The following is an 18,745-nucleotide window of genomic DNA, read 5'->3' on the forward strand; positions in this document are numbered from 1 at the left end:
GCCTATGGGCTCGAGCAATCAGTTTCCCAGATTACTTGTATTTAATACACAATGCATCATAAAACAAATCCCTCATCCTGACAGGAAGAAAATAGAACAGCTCATAGCTCGAGCCGGTCCAATTTATGGCTAAATTAAAAAAAAAAAAAAAAAGAGAGAGAGAGAGGGAGAAAAAAAAATAATAATAAGGAAAAAAAAAAGCTCCAACAATGGACAGGAGGAGGGAGGGCAGGAAATCAATGGTCCGGGAAAGCGGGCGGGCGGCGCGGTTCTCAGGCCCGGGTGCGATGGGAATCTCCCACCAGGTTCGCCGAGGGCATCGACAAAGGAGTTTTTTAATTATTATTTCCACCCCCACGCCCCCATCCTACCTACCACCACTGCGCGCGGGGTTTTTCCCCCCTTCTCTTCTCCCTCCTCGTCCCGAACAATAGCTATTATCTGAAATAACAGTTCAATGTCACTGATAACAGGCCGCTGAGACGAATTAATCATCATCTCTTGTCACCCGGCTTCTCGCCCTCCCCCTGCCCTCCTTCCCCAGTCCGTCCCCCCCTGTCCCGTCCCCCCACCCCCGGGGAAGAAAAATCGACTTTTAGTCCGAGAAATATATTTACACTTTAAAAAAAAAAAAAAAAAGAAGTGGGTGGCACTTGCGGACGGTGCAATAAAAGGTAGAGTTCAGCCTTCTTATTTGGTTTTTCCTGCCCAAATACACACGTCCAGGGGTATCGTTAGCTTCGACGGGGCCGAACTTTGCGGGCTTTGCGGGGCGGGGGTCGCGGAGGCTCCGCTCGAGGGATTCGTTACCGAATCCCCAAGAGAGGAAGAAAACGGTTGAGGTTTCGCGGCACCAAAAAAAGGTCGGGAAATCGAGCGAAAAAAAAAAAGAAAAAAAAAAGAAAAACGTTGTATTTCATTAAAACTGATTATTAATAACGGCGATGTCGGCGGTGACCAGCGGCACCGGGAGAGCGAGCCGGGAGAAGCCGTCGGGGCGATGGCGGCTCGACGGGGGGGGCTGGCGGGGTATAACTAGCGTCGAACGGCGATGTCCCGGGGCACGGCGGGGATGCTGCCGGGGTGTGCGGGGGGAGAGAAGGGGATGCCGCTGCTCCGCGACCCGCCGGTGACCCCCGGGCGCGGGGCCGCTGTCGCTTTAAGCGCGGCGGGAGCGCTGCCGCCGCCCGGGATGGGGAGGGAGGGGGGGGGAGCGGCGGCGGCGGCGCGGCCGGGGCTGCCCCGCTTTAAAGAGACAGTGCCCGAAAGGGGAGCGGCGGCGGGACCCGACGGGGTGGGCGGGGAGGGGGGGCGGGGGGCGCTGCCCGGGGCGGCGGGGAAGGAGCGCCGCGGGCAGGCGGCGGGTGGGAGGGAGGGAGGCAGGGAGGGGGAGAGCCGCCCGCCCACGCACGCACACTTTTCTCCCATCCCCGGCGGAGAAGTGAAAGAAGTTTGTTTTGTTGAGCGGTGTGCGTTGTTTTCTTTTTTTTTTTCCTCTTTTTCTTGTTTTCCTTTTTTTTCCCCCCCCTTAAAGAGGGTTGTGTGGGTTTGAGGTTTGGTTTTTTGTTTTGTTTTGTTTTGTTTTTTTCTTCCTCCTCTTTTCTTCCCCCGATAACTTTCTTTGCGCGCACACACACCAAACCAGCCGATAAGACCAGGAGGGGCCAAAAGGGGACGGTGATGGCGAGCCGGCAGCCGCCCGCCGAGCGCCGCCGCTGACCCCCCGGGGCCAATGCCGAGCGCCCCGACGGCCGCGGCCTCCGTCCGCCTTTAACGCCAAGATGTTGCTCCCAGCCGCTTGAAGGATATTTTTCTCCTCTTTCCCCTCCCTTCTGCCCTCCCTGTCCCCGTGGGCGCCCGGGCGATACAAGGTAAGAGCAGCGAGCGCGTCCTCCGGCCCCGCGGGACGGGGCTGCCCTGCGCCGCCGGTGCCGCCGGGCGGACCCTCCTCCGGGGCTTGGGGGGGAGCTTTCCCCACCATTGCTTTGCTTTGCAAGGGAGAATTAAACGCCTTCCTTCCAGAAAATGAGGAGATGCGGGGCAGCGGGGGATGGAAGCGGTTTGGCGCTGCCCCGCCGCAGTTCGGGGGTCCCGGGCGGGGGGTGCGGGCTCCCTGCGCTCCCGGCGCTGACCCGGCGGGACCGGGGCCGAGAGCGGCTTTCCGCGGGGCTGCTTTAATTAACGCCCGCGAGCGGGGCTGAGGCTACATTGTGAGCGCTGGATAGGAAACTTCCGTGGGTTTTCATTAACTAAACGATACACAATGCCGGGGTTCCCGTCCATTCAGCGCCGAGGCCAAAAGTGCTCTGGGGCCGGACGGGAATACAAACGGTTCCCATCGGGGGAACAACCTCCCTCTCCTTTTGCTTTTCGTTTGGGGCGGGTGTTTTAAGGGTTTTGTTGTTGGTTTGGTTTTTTTTTTCCTTTGGTTTGCTGCCGGTGCCAAGCCGGAGAAGTTACAAATGTAGCAGGGAGCTCCTTGGGATGCGGTGGAAAGTTTGGGATAGGCCAGTGGTCCAGCTTGCGCATCAATAATGATATTCACTTCTATGTAATGATTAGTAATTTGTCATAATATTGGAATAGAACATCCGCTTTAGCTTGTCCATAAGCAATCTCACTATATTTGTTTATCGTCTGCATAATTGGAAACATTTATTGGTATGTATTGAATACTGCCATGTTTTGCATGAGTGTTTACGTTGTTTTTCGTTTATTTCCTTTAGTTTGGCACAGGGAGTTCTGTTATTTGCTTCAACTAAGGGGAGCGATTTAAGTGTTGCACAGAAGGGCTGTTTGGGAAGCGTAATATCAAACCAAGATAAATAACTTTGCCTATCAAAGAAAGTTTGGTTCAGAGCAACAAATCCGAAAAGGCTAAATGGGTGCTGCAAACGTTGTAAATCCCGAAGCAAAACACAAACTACAAATGAAGCCAACACCAATTATTTTAATATTTTTTTGTTATATTTCCTGACAGAATCATATTTAATTAAGGTTATAATTTTAAATGTAAATAGTCACTGATGAATGCAAAAAATAATATAGATCGCTATTAAATTAATGTAGTGGGTTTTAGCAATAATTAGACAACATCTTGATTACATGTAAACATTTGTCAAGACATCTTTCAGTACATTTATTGTCCTTTTATTAATATATATGTATTCTGACCCCTCTTAAAAAAAATCACCAGAGGAGTGTATTCCTGCATAAACGTGCTTTTATTATTATTACTGTTATTATTATTATTATTATCATCCATTTGTTTATCTGGAAATCTCTGATTTATCTTTTGATTAGTATGCCCAGGCAGCAACAGAGACACTTATTCTCTCACATTCTTCCTTTTAGATCTTGGATGAGTTTTGCAATGTGAAGTTCTGCATAGATGCCAGTCAACCAGATGTAGGAAACTGGCTCAAATATATCAAGTTTGCTGGATGCTACAATCAGCACAACCTTGTTGCATGTCAGATAAGTGATCAGGTATGTGTCGTTCATTTTCCAGACTTATTTTTTTAAGGAACTTTAAGGTGTCAATGGAATTAAAAAAAAAAAAAAGCAAACCAAAGAAAACCCCAGCTGCGATTCACAACAGATTTTGGCCTGTTTGGTGTTACAGCAAACGATAAGGCACAGATGTGAAATGCAGAGTAAAATAATTTTGATGATGGGCTATAGATAACACGAATTTTCTATTTTTCCATGTTGTTGTTTAATTAAAAATTAAGCTTTTTTTTTTTTTTAATCTTATAGCTGATAAATATTGGGACTGCTTTCTGAGGAATACAAAGCCAGTATTTGCAGAATTTGAATTAGCAGCATTTTTTGGCTCCTGTTCCAGTCCATTTGGATTGCTACATTAAAATGTTCCGTTGATCAGAAGCTGTAATGTGAAATTAATGGAAAGAGTGAAGGGGAAGACGCGAAACTGATAATGCTGCCAGTGTAGTTGCATGTACAGGGGTTTGGATTTGAATGCACACGTGCATGAATATTATTATGCCATCTCATACACTTTGCTAGAACTCATAATACTTGAATGCTGAAACGGGATCTCCAGTGGTTTTCTTTTTTCTTTTCATTTATTGACCTTAAATCCACTCTTTGTTGAGCTGAAACGCTCTTTATCCGTGTGTGTTGGAAGAAAGGCTGGAATAGGCAGAGGAAGGACTCAGTGAAGCATTTTGTTTTCAATTATGCTGATGAATTATTAGGTGTTTCTTAAATCAAGGTTTGCTTTAGTCTGTGCATAATACATGCCGTTATGAACATTTTAATGAGTGAAATTAGGTTAAGAAAACTATACTTCTTTAAAGTAAAATACCTAAAATAGCAAAGCAACAATTGATTGTGAATTCTTGTTTCAAATTTAAACTTTGCTACCTGCAACACAGCATTTGATTAATCACTGTTTCATTAATTAACTGCATCAGGTGAATGTTAAAGATTATCTTTAGCTGATTTAATTGTCTTGACAGTATTGAAAGAAGAATCATAACCAGACACAAAGCTGCAATTAGAAATCATTCTTTCTAATCCAATTCCTTACGTATAGGAAATAAATGTTGAACAGCCTGCTGTTTCCAGCGCAGCGTTATGTATTTCGCTCATGCGAGATAGATAGTTGATTAAAACCAGTTTAAGGAACTTTTTCGGAAACGATGAGAGAAGATTTTTTTGATTTTTAACTTCAACAATTCAGCCATGAGAGCATGCAACGTAGAATGAGCCAGACGACTGACACGTATTTTTTTTTTTATATTTAGCAGCTGGTTTAGCTAAAGAAACCATAAAAATTATTAGTAAATGCAAAATACATTTTCCAAGTTGAAATATGCTTTACGCTGAAAACCGATAAATTCTCTCAATGCAGAGCATTTATTGAACAATGATAAGGAAACTATATAGATTAATTGAAACAGCAAATTCAAATATTTTATATTTAATAAGAGCTGGCATTGGTGGGAAAGATTAGGAGTGGAATCACGTGCATTGGTCGAAGCAACTTACTGTCTTTGCTTCGGTATTGGTGATCTGCAACTGAAAACACACTATGCTGAAACATCAGCATCTACCTCTGTGATGCAGACACGCACCCACGTTTTGACGTTTTTGGAAGGAAAGTTATAGTGCTTGTAACTTTCTCTTTTTTACTGTTTACATTTCTGAGATTTGGTAATGGTGGCTGTACTGCTGCCAATAATTTCTTTCATTCACTGGAGACTTGTTATTTATTTTGCACAGTGTCATGCTGTTCATAATTCCATATTTTTATAGCTTATTGTTGCTGAGATTTGCAAATTAAGAATTGGTTGTTTTTCAAGTAGCGTGTTGTGAGCTGGGCGCTGTCAGCAAGAGATTGTTGTTCATTTGGCCTGCTGGAAATGCCGCACATTTACCCACAAAATTGTACGCGTACTCCAAAGTTTTACGACCAGAGCCTAAGAAGTTAATGCTAAAAATGTGCTTTCGAATCTTACAACAAAAAAGGCTTTCTAACAGCTCCTCCTTCTGCTTTCTTCTGGCACAAGCTCACTAGAGGTAATATAAAATATAATGGAAAGGCAAACTGGGAGATGGACATTACATGGCCAAACGTGTGCGTGTACGAGGAGTGACAAATGCGAGTCAGTGCTGAGGGTGCAAGTGTGGCTGTGTGTAGAGTGTGTGGGGCTGCCTTTGGGTCAGTCTGCCTCTGTACCTCCTAGGAAAAAAAAAAGGGGGAAAAAAAAAAAAAAAGAAAAGGCAAAAAAAAGCAAAGCCCGAGGATGTGTAGCCATTGATTGCGGCTAGAGCTGGAGGGCAGAGGCGATGGAGCCCAGCAGGGACGGGAGGACTCGGTTCGACTGGAGTTGCAGCCAGTGTTGGCTGCAGGGGTTGGGTGGGGGGCACCCCAGTTCCCCCAGGAGAAAGAAACACCTTGGCAGCCCTCCTCATACGGGGAACATCCCTGATGCGGGAGACGCTGCTTGCTCCCGAGGCACAGACACTCGATCAGCAATAATTGTTCACCTCTAATTGCTTCAACTCATCTGTAAAATTCACAAGCAAACACTGGGCCCTACCTGAAAAGGTAAAAGATCCTGCCAGCGCTCCTGGCCTCATGCTGCCTGCAAGTTTATACTACTAAATTCAAGCTTGACTGACAGACAGGTATGATTCTCAGACTGCTTGAGGCAGGATTTAGATGAATCTGAGGGCCGTGTGTAATCTAGTTGCTCTGCTAAGCTCTACCTTCTGTATTTAACAAAAAAGAGTGAAAGAAAAACATTTTTTGTTGTTTTCTCTCTTGGCCTTTTTTCAGACACATACCACCCCGCCCCCCGACTCACAGTTGAGGTTGGGTTTCATCACTTGGGATCAACTTTACAAAAGGCTTGGGCTCTTTCTTATGACTGTATAAATGAGCTTTGGTAAGATGTACAGCTCGATAATGGTGGGATGCAGTCAAAACATGCTCGCTGGATGCAACTCAATGTTTCATTTGATTGGAGGTGGAGTTGGGTTTAAAAGCTGCATTTTTGGTTGTTTTGGGGTTTTTTTTTTTATTTCAAACGAGGTTGATCTAGGGTTTCACTGTGCTGTCTTCCTATTATCTCCTGTCATACCCAATCTAACCTGAACGTACGTAATTCAAGATGTATATGAATAATAAAATTCCACAAACAGGGCAATCTCATTTTTTCCTTTTCCCAAAGAGGCTACAGTGTGTGCAGAGCTGCAGAGAGCCTTGTCACTGTTATGGCCCTGGAATGTGTTTTTCAGCTCCAAGTCAGTTAGGATTCAATACCAGCTTCTGCAAACTTGGATGACTCCCTTCTGTTATCATTAAATGTCTATTAGTTCAACTTTTTAATGACTGCAGAATGATTAGCTCTCTTAGGCTTTCTGGCAGAACTGTCATCCCAGCAAAAGCATTATTTTTAAATACATATGTTAATGAAAGTGCAGTTGCAACTACAGCTGTGACTATAGCAATGGCATGTCAGAGGCTGTCACACATTCCAGGCACATTTTCAGGCTGGGATCACGGTCACCTTCAAGCTATAAAAGAATTGATATATTTTTCTTTTTTTTTTTTTTTTTCTTTTGAGAAACGTAGTCGGTAGCAGCGGAAGTTAAAACTCCTGAATATGTTTTTTATCATGTTTGTTGCTTGTGGAGCTGTGACAGCGATACAGCCACATAACGCTGTGCAACTGCTCTGAGCTTCCAGGTCTCTGCTTCCTCAAAAAAAAAGCAGCTTCTAAAGATTCCCTTTAGTTTATCCATGGAAAGCTCCAAGTGCCTCACTGAGGTTTTAGTTTGCTGTGTGTGCTGATATAGTTTTGGGGATTTTTTGGTGTTTTGTTTCTTTATATTCAAGTATATGCCACTGCACTGGGAGAAAAAACAGTATACTACACTCTCAACAATGTGCCCGGTGTCAGTGATATAAACTTACACAGATGAACTTATTGCTGTAGGTTTCACCAGATCTGATCCCATCTTACACGTTTTATAAACTTTTTTAATCTGCAGGCACAGCTTCATGTTTCAGATTTTACTGCCGCTGCCCCCCTTCCGTGCCGGCAGCTCGCGGGCAAAGGCTTCTCCTGCAGCCCTGGATGCACAGCCACCTGCAAAAGTTGTGTATTTAAGGAATGATTTTAAGGCTTTGTTGTTGGAGAGTGACATTAAGGTTTTGGCTGTTGCGGGTCAGGAGGGCACACTCACGCTGAGCTCATACGGGGCCCTATTCTGCCATGACTCTTCCTATGAGTTATTACTTTATTAAGCAAATAAAGTTTAATCTGGCTCCCACTGAAAATCTGTCTCCAGTGGAGCAGGGTCATGTTAGCTTAGAGCTGGTGGAACAAGGAGTTCATCAGCAGTGATTTTCCACTGATTGCAGTTAGAGCTGAGGCTGTGGGTGAAATTCCTGTCTGGTGTTTGCCTCTGCCTGTGTTATCTGGAGCTTAATACACTGGTGGTGTTACCTCTCTCAGAGTTGGCCTGTCCTGACGTGACCTAAAAGAAACTGTTTAGAACTGAAACCAGCAGCTAGTTTTTGCCATTTCTACATAGTGATAAGCTTTGTATTGACAATCCGCATTTAATAAAAGCGGTGCGAGGCACATCGTCTCTAAGGCAAATTGTGGTTTTTTGTGATGAGAGCTGTGAAATCATACTCGCGTGCTGGCCAGAAAGAGCGTGGAGGGTTATAGATGTCCACAGGACCAGGACAAGGCTGCAACTCACTTGGCATTTTGTGTGGCTCATGAATGAAGATGGGATTTTAGAAGATAAGCACACGGTGAGGTCACCTCAGGAAAATGGGTGGACATACTGAGGTTGTGATCTAGTGTTGGTGGTCAGCAGTTTTGCAGTGCTGGAGCAGCTCGGCTGGATGTGTCCCCTCTCTTGGACCTGGGGCTTTCACAGAGGCTAAAATTGATGTAGAATGAAAGAAGACATGAGAATCACTGGGGAGGTGGCCTTCAGCCCCCAAGATGCCAAAGAAGGTGCTCTGCAGAGGGACATCCTGCAGCTTTTTCCTCACTTCGGTGGAACAAGAGATGCCTTTTAGCTCAGAAGGTGGAAAAATGGGGATTGATGGTGCCATTTCAGGAGAGTGGCCATGCTCCAGCCCCTCCTGCTTGATCTGCTTTGGCAGTTTCGGGGCATTTTGGAAATGAGGAAGGAAAGGGTTTGTAGTCCTGGTGCCAAAGCACTGCTGTGTTCCCCCACCAACCCAGCAGAGTGAAAGGAAAGGTCCTCTCCTCCCTGCTGGGCTTCCACCCATGCCCTCAGAGCCGCTTGCACGCAGACACTTGCTGATTTTCGCCTGTGGATTTCTGCTGGTTTTCTTTGGGCCTGATACAGCACTGGGGAAGGACTCCTCTGTTAGTTTTTGAAAAAACTCCAGTTCATGTCAATTTATCATTTGCCTGAGTATGACAAGAAGGACCTGGCTCGGGTTTCATCACACAGTTCTCTAGCTGCAGAAGTTGTTCATCACAGGAGCTAAAAATTGGAGCTTCGCCGTTTGGACCTTTTTGTTACTCTTTTCCCCCCTCACATGCTTAATTAAGGCTTGTTGTGAGGTTATGTGTCCATTCATCTTTCTCATTTTTCTGGCGGGCATAAATCCTAATTTTGTTTTGGAATTTTTGTTATCAGTTTTGGAAATTTAGTTTTGTTTTTCAGGTCAGGTTCCACTCTTGCTCCAAAGCAGGGTGGAGGCCAATGCCAGTTGGTGGTGTGCACACCGCATCTCCGGGCACTTGCTTTCATGCCATAGCTTGGGACATGCTCCCCTCTGGCACACGGGTGCCTCCAGAAGTGTCTGGGAGCCAGTGCTGGTGCCTTGCTTGCGTTACATGTACCCGTGGCATGTGATGGAGGTTGGGCACAGGGCAGGATGTTGGTGCAAAAGCAGCAGTGCAAGGCTCTGCGGGTGCTGGCGGGCTTCACCAGGCTTTTGCTGGGGTGCGCTCTGCCGTAGAATAGTTTAGGTTGGAAGGGGCATTAAAGATCACCATCAATGTCTTCTCTTTCTTCCCACCATCCTGTCCAGAGTACGTCCTCTGCTTGGTCCTCTTTTTTGCAGGACAAAGTCACTCAGTGCCTTCCCCCTTCGGGCTAGCTGTACTTCAACACATCACATAGGGAGTTAAAGTACAAAGAGCCCCAAAATCTGAATATTTCAGACAACCCCGGGGCACGTGCAAAATTTTCCAGAGCTCCCATGCTCATGAGAATATAGGATATAGTTGGATGCAAGGGAATACAACTGCTTTTTGGAGCTGAGCATGACAGATGCGTGTGTAGCAGCTGGTGCCTTTGCTCATACTCATTGGCTGGAGTGTCACTTTTTACCTCCAAATTGGCCGCCTTCCGCTAAACCTTCCTGAGGGCTGGAGGGCACACTGGAGGGAGCAGAGGAGGGGTTCAGAGTGGTGTGGGTTTCACTGGGGTGGGCGGGATGGCTGGGGCACTTCAAAGCGCGCACACGGCAGCAGCCGATCGCGCAGCCCCAGGTTGAGCTCACGGGGAGTGCGTTTTCGCTATTATTTCAATTATTACAACTTCCTGAATAGGTTGAAGGTCATTCATAATTCACGCTTCTGTCATCTTTACACATGCCAAATGCAGTCTATTAAGCATAAATAAAATTTCAAGTGCCTGACTAAGAAAAGTAAACTGGGATTCATAACAATGAGGCCTTATTCATCCATTTAAAAGTAAATTGTGTGTGTTCCCTTTTTTTCCCCCCTCCTCTTTCCCTTTACAGCTTTGCAGTTTGGGAGCTTTTATTTCTGCTCGGTAGCATAAATATATGACCTGTGATGTAGGCAGGCACAGAGGACTGATGAGTTAGGCCTCCCCCAACTTCTCCCCACCTCAGACCCCCTGAACTTTGAAAGTGTTTCCAGATCTGGATCCGATTTTGCTCTTCCTATATAAACTGCAGTCACACACCGCTGATCCCAGGGCATGTGAAATGCACATCTGGACTTTGCTTTTTTGGTTTTTTTTTTCCTCCTCCTGGTTGTTCCTCTACTGTGCAGCATCTTTTCCTCTCTTCTTGAGGAAGACTGGTGTGCACGCTTATGTGTCATTGAGTGCAGGTTAATCTAAGAAAGCCAAGTAATGAAACAAGCTTGGTAAGCTGAAGACGTGAGAGTGAGAAAATAAAAAGCTTTCATTAATTACAGAGGAGTCAGGACTACATCCAAGAAATCTTCAAGCTTCGCAATAGGAAAGTCCATTTATTCCACATTAGTGTTTCCTAATACAAAAAATACTGCCTAAAGTAGAGATTGTGGCAAAACGAGGGCAGCCAGGAGGGGACCTGCGAGGCTTGGGGGTAACCTAGGAGCTTTCACACCCTGGGGGCTTGCGAGACCCCCATGCCATCCGCCCCAGTAAACTGCTGCTGCCTAAAAACTCAGGTAATGTGCTTCATTTCCACAGTTAGCTTCTCACTTTTTCTCAGACAGGGTAATTCCAGGGGATTTTAGGTAGCAAGAGTGAGGAAAAAAAGCTTTTCGTGTGAAGTAGTAAGAAAAGCTTTTAAAATCGGATGAAATTTACCTACACAGTCATTTTGGTTTAAAGTTCAATATATTTTATTTCAGATCCTCACTGGAATGCAATCTGGTATATAAACTGTTAGAGCAGGTGGGTTTTTTATATATATAGAAATTAAAAAAAAAAACTCTTTTGAATAATAATTAAAGTTAATATTTTAATAATAATGTCAAAATGCCAGAGCTAGAAATCTGCCACTTGGACTATGTTGTGTAGGGCATTAGTTCTGAGATACAAAATATAGAAACATCATTCAACCTAAAATATGGGGTTTGTCAGGATGCTTCTCCCAGCTGAGGTACAGAAAGGCTGGCCAGGTAGTTTCTGATGGATAGCTTTATTATCTCTAATATTTTTGTATTTTCAAATACATAGATAGGACAGTCAGGTACAGAGTTTACACCCTGGTTAGGGATTTGTCCCACAGCTGCAAGAAAGATGCTGCATCATATCAGGGCTTCCCAAAGAGAAGTGATGCACCCCAGCAGAGTGCTTCCTGAACAAGACTCCCTTTATGCCTGTGTACAATCCGTGTGTCCTTGTTTTGTGCTGAGAGGTGAAGAAAAGGTCTATCAGAATACCTTTGATGGGAAAGCATAAGCAGAGGAGAGAAAATACGGGGGAAAACTTTGCTGTGGTTTTTGTTCACTCCTTGGTGTAGATGCACTGCTGACCTCAGAGGAACAGCTGGATTTACCTGACCGTGACACAAAACCCGGGAACACCGAGGCAAGTCCTGGGCGGAGAAGGAGCTTGGGCATTATCCCTCTGAGGTGGTGAAGGTCTCGAGGCCATGAGTTGGGCCCGATCTGGTTCCCACTCCAAGTGGGAGGTGGGTGCTGTTGCAGCAGGGAGGTCTGTAGAAGTCTCTCTGGGCAGGGTGCAATGCCATACACATATTATTTCCCCTCCCAGCCAGCCAGAGCAACCAGGCTTATTTTCCACAGATCAGACTGCAGCTTCCATTTCAGATGCGTGGTGGCCATTATACGTCTGGAAGAAAAAAAGCCAGTTTTCAATACGTTTATCCTAATAAATGGAAAAACAAGCAATACTTAAAGCAAATATTCATTGGATGCAATGCTGACATCAGATTTATTCATGGGAGTTGAAAGCTGGCTTCACTTAAATGTATTTCAGCCTTTGATCAAGTAAGTTGTGTTGCCCCAGATACATCCCCTGCACACCAGCCCTGCATCCTTCGGCACCAACGGCAGCATCAGCTCTGGAAGAGCCTGTGGTACTGGCTGTTTGCCTGACTGCATGAGGAGACATGCACAAGACCCTACCATGACATGCTCAGTCCCTCACACCTTCCAAAATACTTAGTGGACTTTGAAATCCTCTCGGACAGGGTAAAAATGGCAAGCCCAGGAAGACCCAGCCCATGGTTCATCCAGGCTGGTGTAGAAGAGGAGGGAGGTGCAGCCTGGACAGATCAGGTTGCCCATAATTTCCTTCCTTTGGCTTTTATGGGAAAAATTTGCATTAAACAGAGGTTTGTGGCACAGGTACCTTGTGCTTGATGTGTTTTCCCAACACCTGGAGAAGGGGGAGCGCTGCGGCAGTGGGATGAGCTGGCCCTGGCAGCCCTCACCACTACTCCCTTGCACACCTCTTCCACGGTAGTTTTTGGGACCCTTGTCCAAACAAATGCAAGGAAACCTATCTTATTTAGTTATTTTTAGGTATTTAGCCCATATCTCTGGGCAAAGGCTGCTTGTGCAGAAAGAAACGATTAGGCTATACGGCCACCTCCTGGAGGACATGGGTATGTGCTTTGCTGCCAAACCACCCGATGGGTGATGGTTCTTGTGTGTCCGGGCAAGGAAAACAGCCTCACATCTCTCGTACCAGCACCTGCCTTGTGATAAACGCATCTGTTTGACTTTAAACAGTGGAGTTGATTTTCTTTCTTTCTTGCAGTGCACTGAAATGAATATCGAGAGTTAAGAGTTTGAGAACAAAACCTTTAAACCTTTAAGAATATATTGGTCCAAGAAAAGACAAACGCATCATTTTTTAGTGAAGGAAACATAGCTGTCGTGCATTTTTGTTTAAGAAGGCCTGAGGAAGTTAGTGATGTTTATTTGAGCTGCTTCATGGAGCTTTTTAGTGTTCTTCACATTTCCTGCTGAGACAGAGCAGCCAGATGGATTTTGGGAATTTCCTTTCAGCAGAGCCTACGGTGCCGGTGCGGTGCGTGCTTGCTCTGGTTGCACAGGTTTGAGGGAGCAGCGCCCTACTTCTCCAGCGGGCTCCTTCCCAGTGACAAACAGCCTGATGTCACCTGTGCAGCGGGACCAGGTGCCACTGGGCAGAGTTCCCACCCGTAGCTTTGGCTGCTGGCAGCTTTTCTTCATTCAAAACTGATTTTTCCTTTGATTCCCGTTTGAAGCTAAGGACTAACGAAGCACACTGCTTTATATGCCTCGCACCTGATGATTGAAATGGGGTGGGGGGAATTGGATGCCTACGGTTTAAACAGCAGCACCTTCTCAGGACAGTTTTAGTAGCTTTTTCCCAGTGCAACAGGAGTTCTCTCCCTTCCATTGATCACTCCGGGATGCATTTTATAGCTACTTTGTACCTGGGTTTGGTATGACTAAGCATGTGAATTGCTGGTGATATTTGCAGCCATCATGCAGCTCATTTTGCAGCAGAAGCTGTTGAAACCAATCATCATTTTTTTATCATCACAGAGCCCAAAGCCCCAGCAGTTTTGGGGCTGGAGGGAGCAGACCTGCTATAGTCAGAGTGGGCACCTCTCCAGCAAATGGCAGCCAGCACCCATGCCAAGGCAGGGTCTGGCCATGTGGTTTTGATCCTGTAATACTCACTGGCAGTGGTTTATGCTTCTTTGCCTGTTGTGGTACTCATATTGCTTTTTCTTTTTTTTTTTTTCCCCCCAGATATTCTACAGAGTGGTAGCAGATATTGAGCCAGGAGAGGAGCTCTTACTGTTCATGAAGAGTGAAGATTATTCACATGAAACAATGGCTCCGGACATTCACGGTTAGGCATTTCATACTGTCTAATCTACCTAATCTAACGGAAAGTATCAATGATATTTAGCAAAAAAAATAGAGGGATTTCTCTTCAGTTGTAGTCCTCTTGAAATCCAAGATTACTTCATTGTAGCCAGGGAGAAAAGCTGGACCACGGCTGTATTTGTCTTCGGCCCTTCTGTTTCTCTGAAAGCTGTTAAGTGCATAAAGCAGTCTAATATTATCATGACTTCTTCAGTTCCCCTAAAGAATGGATCTACTTTCAAAAGTAATGCTAGTGTTGGCACTGGGAATCCTCTGTTTATTTTCTTCATTGCTTCCGGTCCAGCCAGGAGTGTAGCTTCATTCACTGTTATGTTTTCTACCTGCTAATCTGACAAGGTCTAGTTTGCACAGTTGATATTTCCCAGCGTTGCATCCTTGCAACTCCTAATGTTGTTCAGCTTTTACTCTCGCTTACTGGAACCTCCCTGACAGAAACAGAGGTCTGCAGATGTATCTGAGGGAAGTAGTAAGGTTTCACAATTGAAACTTGGTCATTTTGTGGGTGTTGCCAAAGGAGAACAAGAGTCCATGTCCTTCCCTCTGGTCTGTGCTGTTCCTGTAGGATGTGACTGGACTGTGATTATTGGCCATTTTTGTCACTTAGCCAAATAACTGTTATTCTGTCCTGTTAAAAAGAGAAAATCTCAGGTTGTTTATGTTGTTGCTACTTATGAGAACATTTGAGCCATTATTCCTCGTGCCCATTTGTCCCTCATCCAGCGCATGGATTCTGGGTCTGAAACTCCTGAGCTATTGCTCAGATTTGTCCCCTATCTCCAAAAGCTCCTTTTGCTCTGCTGCCTGTTGGGCAGTGGCTTATGCAGGTGCAGTAGGGGCTGGGTATAGGGTTTCTGCTTGATGTCCATTAGGTTGCAGTTGATGCCAATGTGGATGTCTTACAAATTCTGAGGGAGTCAGGACAGTACACAGGGGTTTTCCCAGGACAGGAGGTATCCAGGACTGTACTTTCTTACAACTGCCTGTACTGCAGTATCTTTTGTTCCCTTAAGAAAAAAGAGAGTATTATTTGTTCGTTCTAGTTTGGGTTTGTGTTTGGTTCTGTTTTCCATGGTGGTAACTTTGTTAGATTATTGCTAAAGATGTCCCCCATTACAAGCATAGTGTTTTCCATGCCTGGTCATTATAGTCAAGTAGCTGTTGTGTAAATGACACCAGAGGAGATGTCAGCAGTTGCACACAGGAGTGTGTCCCACAGGGCTGGTATATAAGAAAGCTGAGCCAAAGTATTGCTTGTGGACAGTGGACAACAGAGCCCTATGGTGCTTTCTCTGGATCAACTCAACTGTCAAGTAGTAACTGACTACCTACAGTTGATGTGTTAGACTCCTCAGTACCTTTTTGACCTGGGCGTTTGTATCTGTAGGACAGGTTAACACCGGGACCAAACCAGGGGGTCTGGCTCCTTGTATGCACCATCAGTAGAAAATCCAGTAGGAAAAAACATCACGGGATGCTTTTCTCCAAGTTTGCTTTTCAGGATTTTCTTCGGCTAATCTATTCTTCTGCAGAAATTGCTAACTAATGGAATACAGTATTCACTCCAAAGTGACACTTGAGTGAGCTTCTACACTCGTTTTCAGTAAGCAACATGTTATGAACTAGTTTATGGAATTTAAAGCAAGGTCCTTGGTCATCATTACATGAACTTCATGTGTCTCTGCCCTGCTTTGGATAGGTTAGGTACTGCAAATGATTCTAATGGAAATGAAGAGACTCTTAAAAATGTTATAATAAACACCATTTTGACTATTTAGATGCTGATATTTGTGTCTAAGTCAGTCTCTTTCCTTCAGAAAGGCAGATAGTGGCAGCCTCCACTCAATATCCACTTTAGACTCTGTATAACCCCGTTTAGGATAGTATATAAACACTCTTAACTTTTGTCCTAAGCCAGTGTTAGGGATCCCTATTGGATGCCACCCACACAGCTAATGGGTTTTATTCCACTATTATGTATTATTGTAAAATGTTAAAAGACATCTGTGTTTCTTTTGAGGATCTTCTCTTTGTCTCTCAATAGCCATAACTACACTGTCATGGAACTCCTGATGGGACAATAGTTGAAATAACTGAAAACTGATGTAGTCTTCCTGTGCCCAACCCCTTTATCTTCCAGAGGAGCGGCAATATCGCTGTGAGGACTGTGACCAGCTCTTTGAGTCCAAGGCTGAGCTTGTAGACCACCAGAAGTTCCCCTGCAGCACGCCACATTCTGCCTTCTCCATGGTGGAGGAGGACTTCCAGAAAAAACTTGAGAATGAGAATGACCTACGGGACGTGCATGAAATCCAGGAGTGTAAAGAGTGTGATCAGGTCTTCCCAGACTTACAAAGGTAGGTGTAGATACTTACAACATGATTTGATGAGGCAAATTCTGTAATGGCTTCAGTCAGATCATGCAGGGCATCAGCCAGGACAGAATCTGATGCCTTTGTCTTCTGTAGAAAACAAAGATGAAGATGAATAATACTTATGTGTTAGTTGGTGTTTTATGACTTGGAGAGGAATGGAGTCTCAACAAATCAGTAATTTGGTCCTTGTACTGAAATCCTTAGTGGGGACCTTAAATTAAGAACTGGGCCTTCTGATAATCAGGTCTTTAGCTGGTGAGTGATTATAGTTCAGATCGGCTAAGGGCTGGGCTCCTTGTTTTTCTTAGAAATAACTGAAAACATCTCTGAATGCTGTTCACTGATGGTAGCAATTTTATCTTTGTAAACAAGCCAGGCTAGTTAGATGCAGGTTGTAGATGTTGATATAGATATGTCTATCTGTTAGCATATATTTATAGCCATACTGTCTTGAAATACTCAGGATCATCTCATTTTTATATATATATGGCTGTTTAAACAGACAGACCCATATGCCCGCGTATCTGAAATATGCATAGAATGTAAATAGAAAGTACAACTTTTATATGTTGAGGGTCATTTACGTTTTTCCTGTCACTGTAGTTTTTGTGGCTTCTGTGTTGTGGTACAGATTATGGCAAATTTTGCTAATAGCTGAAAGATATTGAGAACACAATAGGAGCTTCTGCAGCACGTACCTCACAGACTCATATCTTAATGCTTTCAGGATGGGGGAGGGTTGACCTCAAACAACATTTGATAGTAATGCTGAGATACCTTAGCAGCAAAATCCTGGGCCAGATTGCTGTGATGAGGCAGTGCATTTCTTAGGAACCCAGTTTATAGTATAACCAGAACCAGGGTGGTACCTTTTGCTTTCAGCCAGTCTGTAGCACACTCCCACCTCCCACATTCCCATAGTATCTTCTTTCCACTCCACGTTGTGTGGGCACAATCTAAGTAACTATTCACTGGCCTTTGGGATACAGCGGTGCATTATTTGTATTGCTTACTAATCATATGACCCTTATATATTGACTTGTCAGTTTAGGATATTGTCTGGGTTGATATTTTTCACAGAAATCTTTACTAGCTGGAGAAAAGTGAACCTCATGAGGTTCTACAAGGCCATGTGCAAGGTTCTACACCTTGCTAGTGGGCTAGAGCAATCTGCAAATACAGGACGGAGGATGATGTGATAGAGAGCTGCCCTGCAGAGAAGGACTTGGGAGTGCTGATTGATGAGAAATTCAACATGAGTTGGCAATGTGCGCTCGCAGCCCAGGAGTCCAACCGTATCATGGGCTGCATCAAAAGAAGGGGGAGATGGCTTTAAATTGGAAGGGGAAGATTTAGATTAGACATTAGGAAGACATTCTTCACAATGAGGGTGGTGAGGCACTGGAGCACGTTGCCCAGCGAAGTTGTGGATGCTTCCTCCCTAGAGGTGTTCAAGGCCAGGTTGGATGGGGCCTTGACCAGCCCAGTCTGCTGGGAGGAGTCCCTGCCCATGGCAGGTGGGTTGAAACTGGATGATCATTCTATGGTTCTATGATTCGGGATATTGTCATGTCTGTTGGAGGTTAGCACACAGTTGTGCACGCCTAGAGTCAGCACCTTCAGACAACCACTCCTGGATGCTTCAGGTGATGATTCTGCAAAATTGAGCTCCCTCTCTCAAAACTCTCAAAACATTGCTCTCTGCGTACTAGGTGAACCTTGCTGAGTGGAAATTTGTGCAGACACAAGGTTTTATTCACCAGCCTTGTTGAGCAGTATGCGGCTCCACGTATCTAATTTTCCGTGTGTGTGGTTGATTCAAAGGGGCTGGTGTAGGTAGATCAGGTTGAAAGGATTGCAGCGGTGTGGGTGAGGCAGGAGTTGGGACTGTTACATTTTTCCACGTTGCGAGTTATTCGGTGTTAAAGTTCTTTTCTGCCTGCAAACTAGAGGGTGATATCTAACATATGGGAATCGTTGAGCAAATGTAAATTTAGCTTAAAACATTAAATATTGAAGAGGAAGGGCAGAAAACAAAGAACGAGTAATCATAAATAGATGGCCAATACTGTGAGAAAGAGTGAAAAATGAGAGAGAATGCAGTCATTCTCCGAACTCTTTAATTATTGAAAGGCTAATACACCACAAAGACAGTTCACAGCAAAAGAGTACCAAAGTGTGCTATATCCAGATTATATAAAACAAAAGGCCCTAACAAGCCATGCTTGAGGGTGTTCA

The 18,745-nt window shown here is 44.9% G+C and overlaps 1 protein-coding gene across 8 annotated transcripts in view; it reads left to right on the forward strand.

Annotated features, from left to right (window-relative positions):
• The window catches only part of MECOM (MDS1 and EVI1 complex locus), a 344,439-nt gene that overhangs the window by 292,911 nt on the left and 32,783 nt on the right, over nt 1–18,745 (forward strand). For 6 of the 8 annotated variants that reach the window (XM_054074326.1, XM_054074319.1, XM_054074321.1 and 3 more), the window contains exons 3-5: nt 3,355–3,489; nt 13,995–14,097; nt 16,273–16,489. In XM_054074326.1, coding sequence (XP_053930301.1) covers nt 3,355–3,489; nt 13,995–14,097; nt 16,273–16,489 — 455 coding nt within the window. Of the gene's footprint in view, nt 1–1,570; nt 1,872–2,212; nt 2,662–3,354; nt 3,490–13,994; nt 14,098–16,272; nt 16,490–18,745 lie in introns of those variants that run through there. The other 2 variants (XM_054074324.1, XM_054074325.1) reach the window with 2 other exon arrangements.

This window comes from Cuculus canorus, chromosome 9, assembly GCF_017976375.1.
Source record: "Cuculus canorus isolate bCucCan1 chromosome 9, bCucCan1.pri, whole genome shotgun sequence".
Classification (NCBI taxonomy): domain Eukaryota; kingdom Metazoa; phylum Chordata; class Aves; order Cuculiformes; family Cuculidae; genus Cuculus; species Cuculus canorus.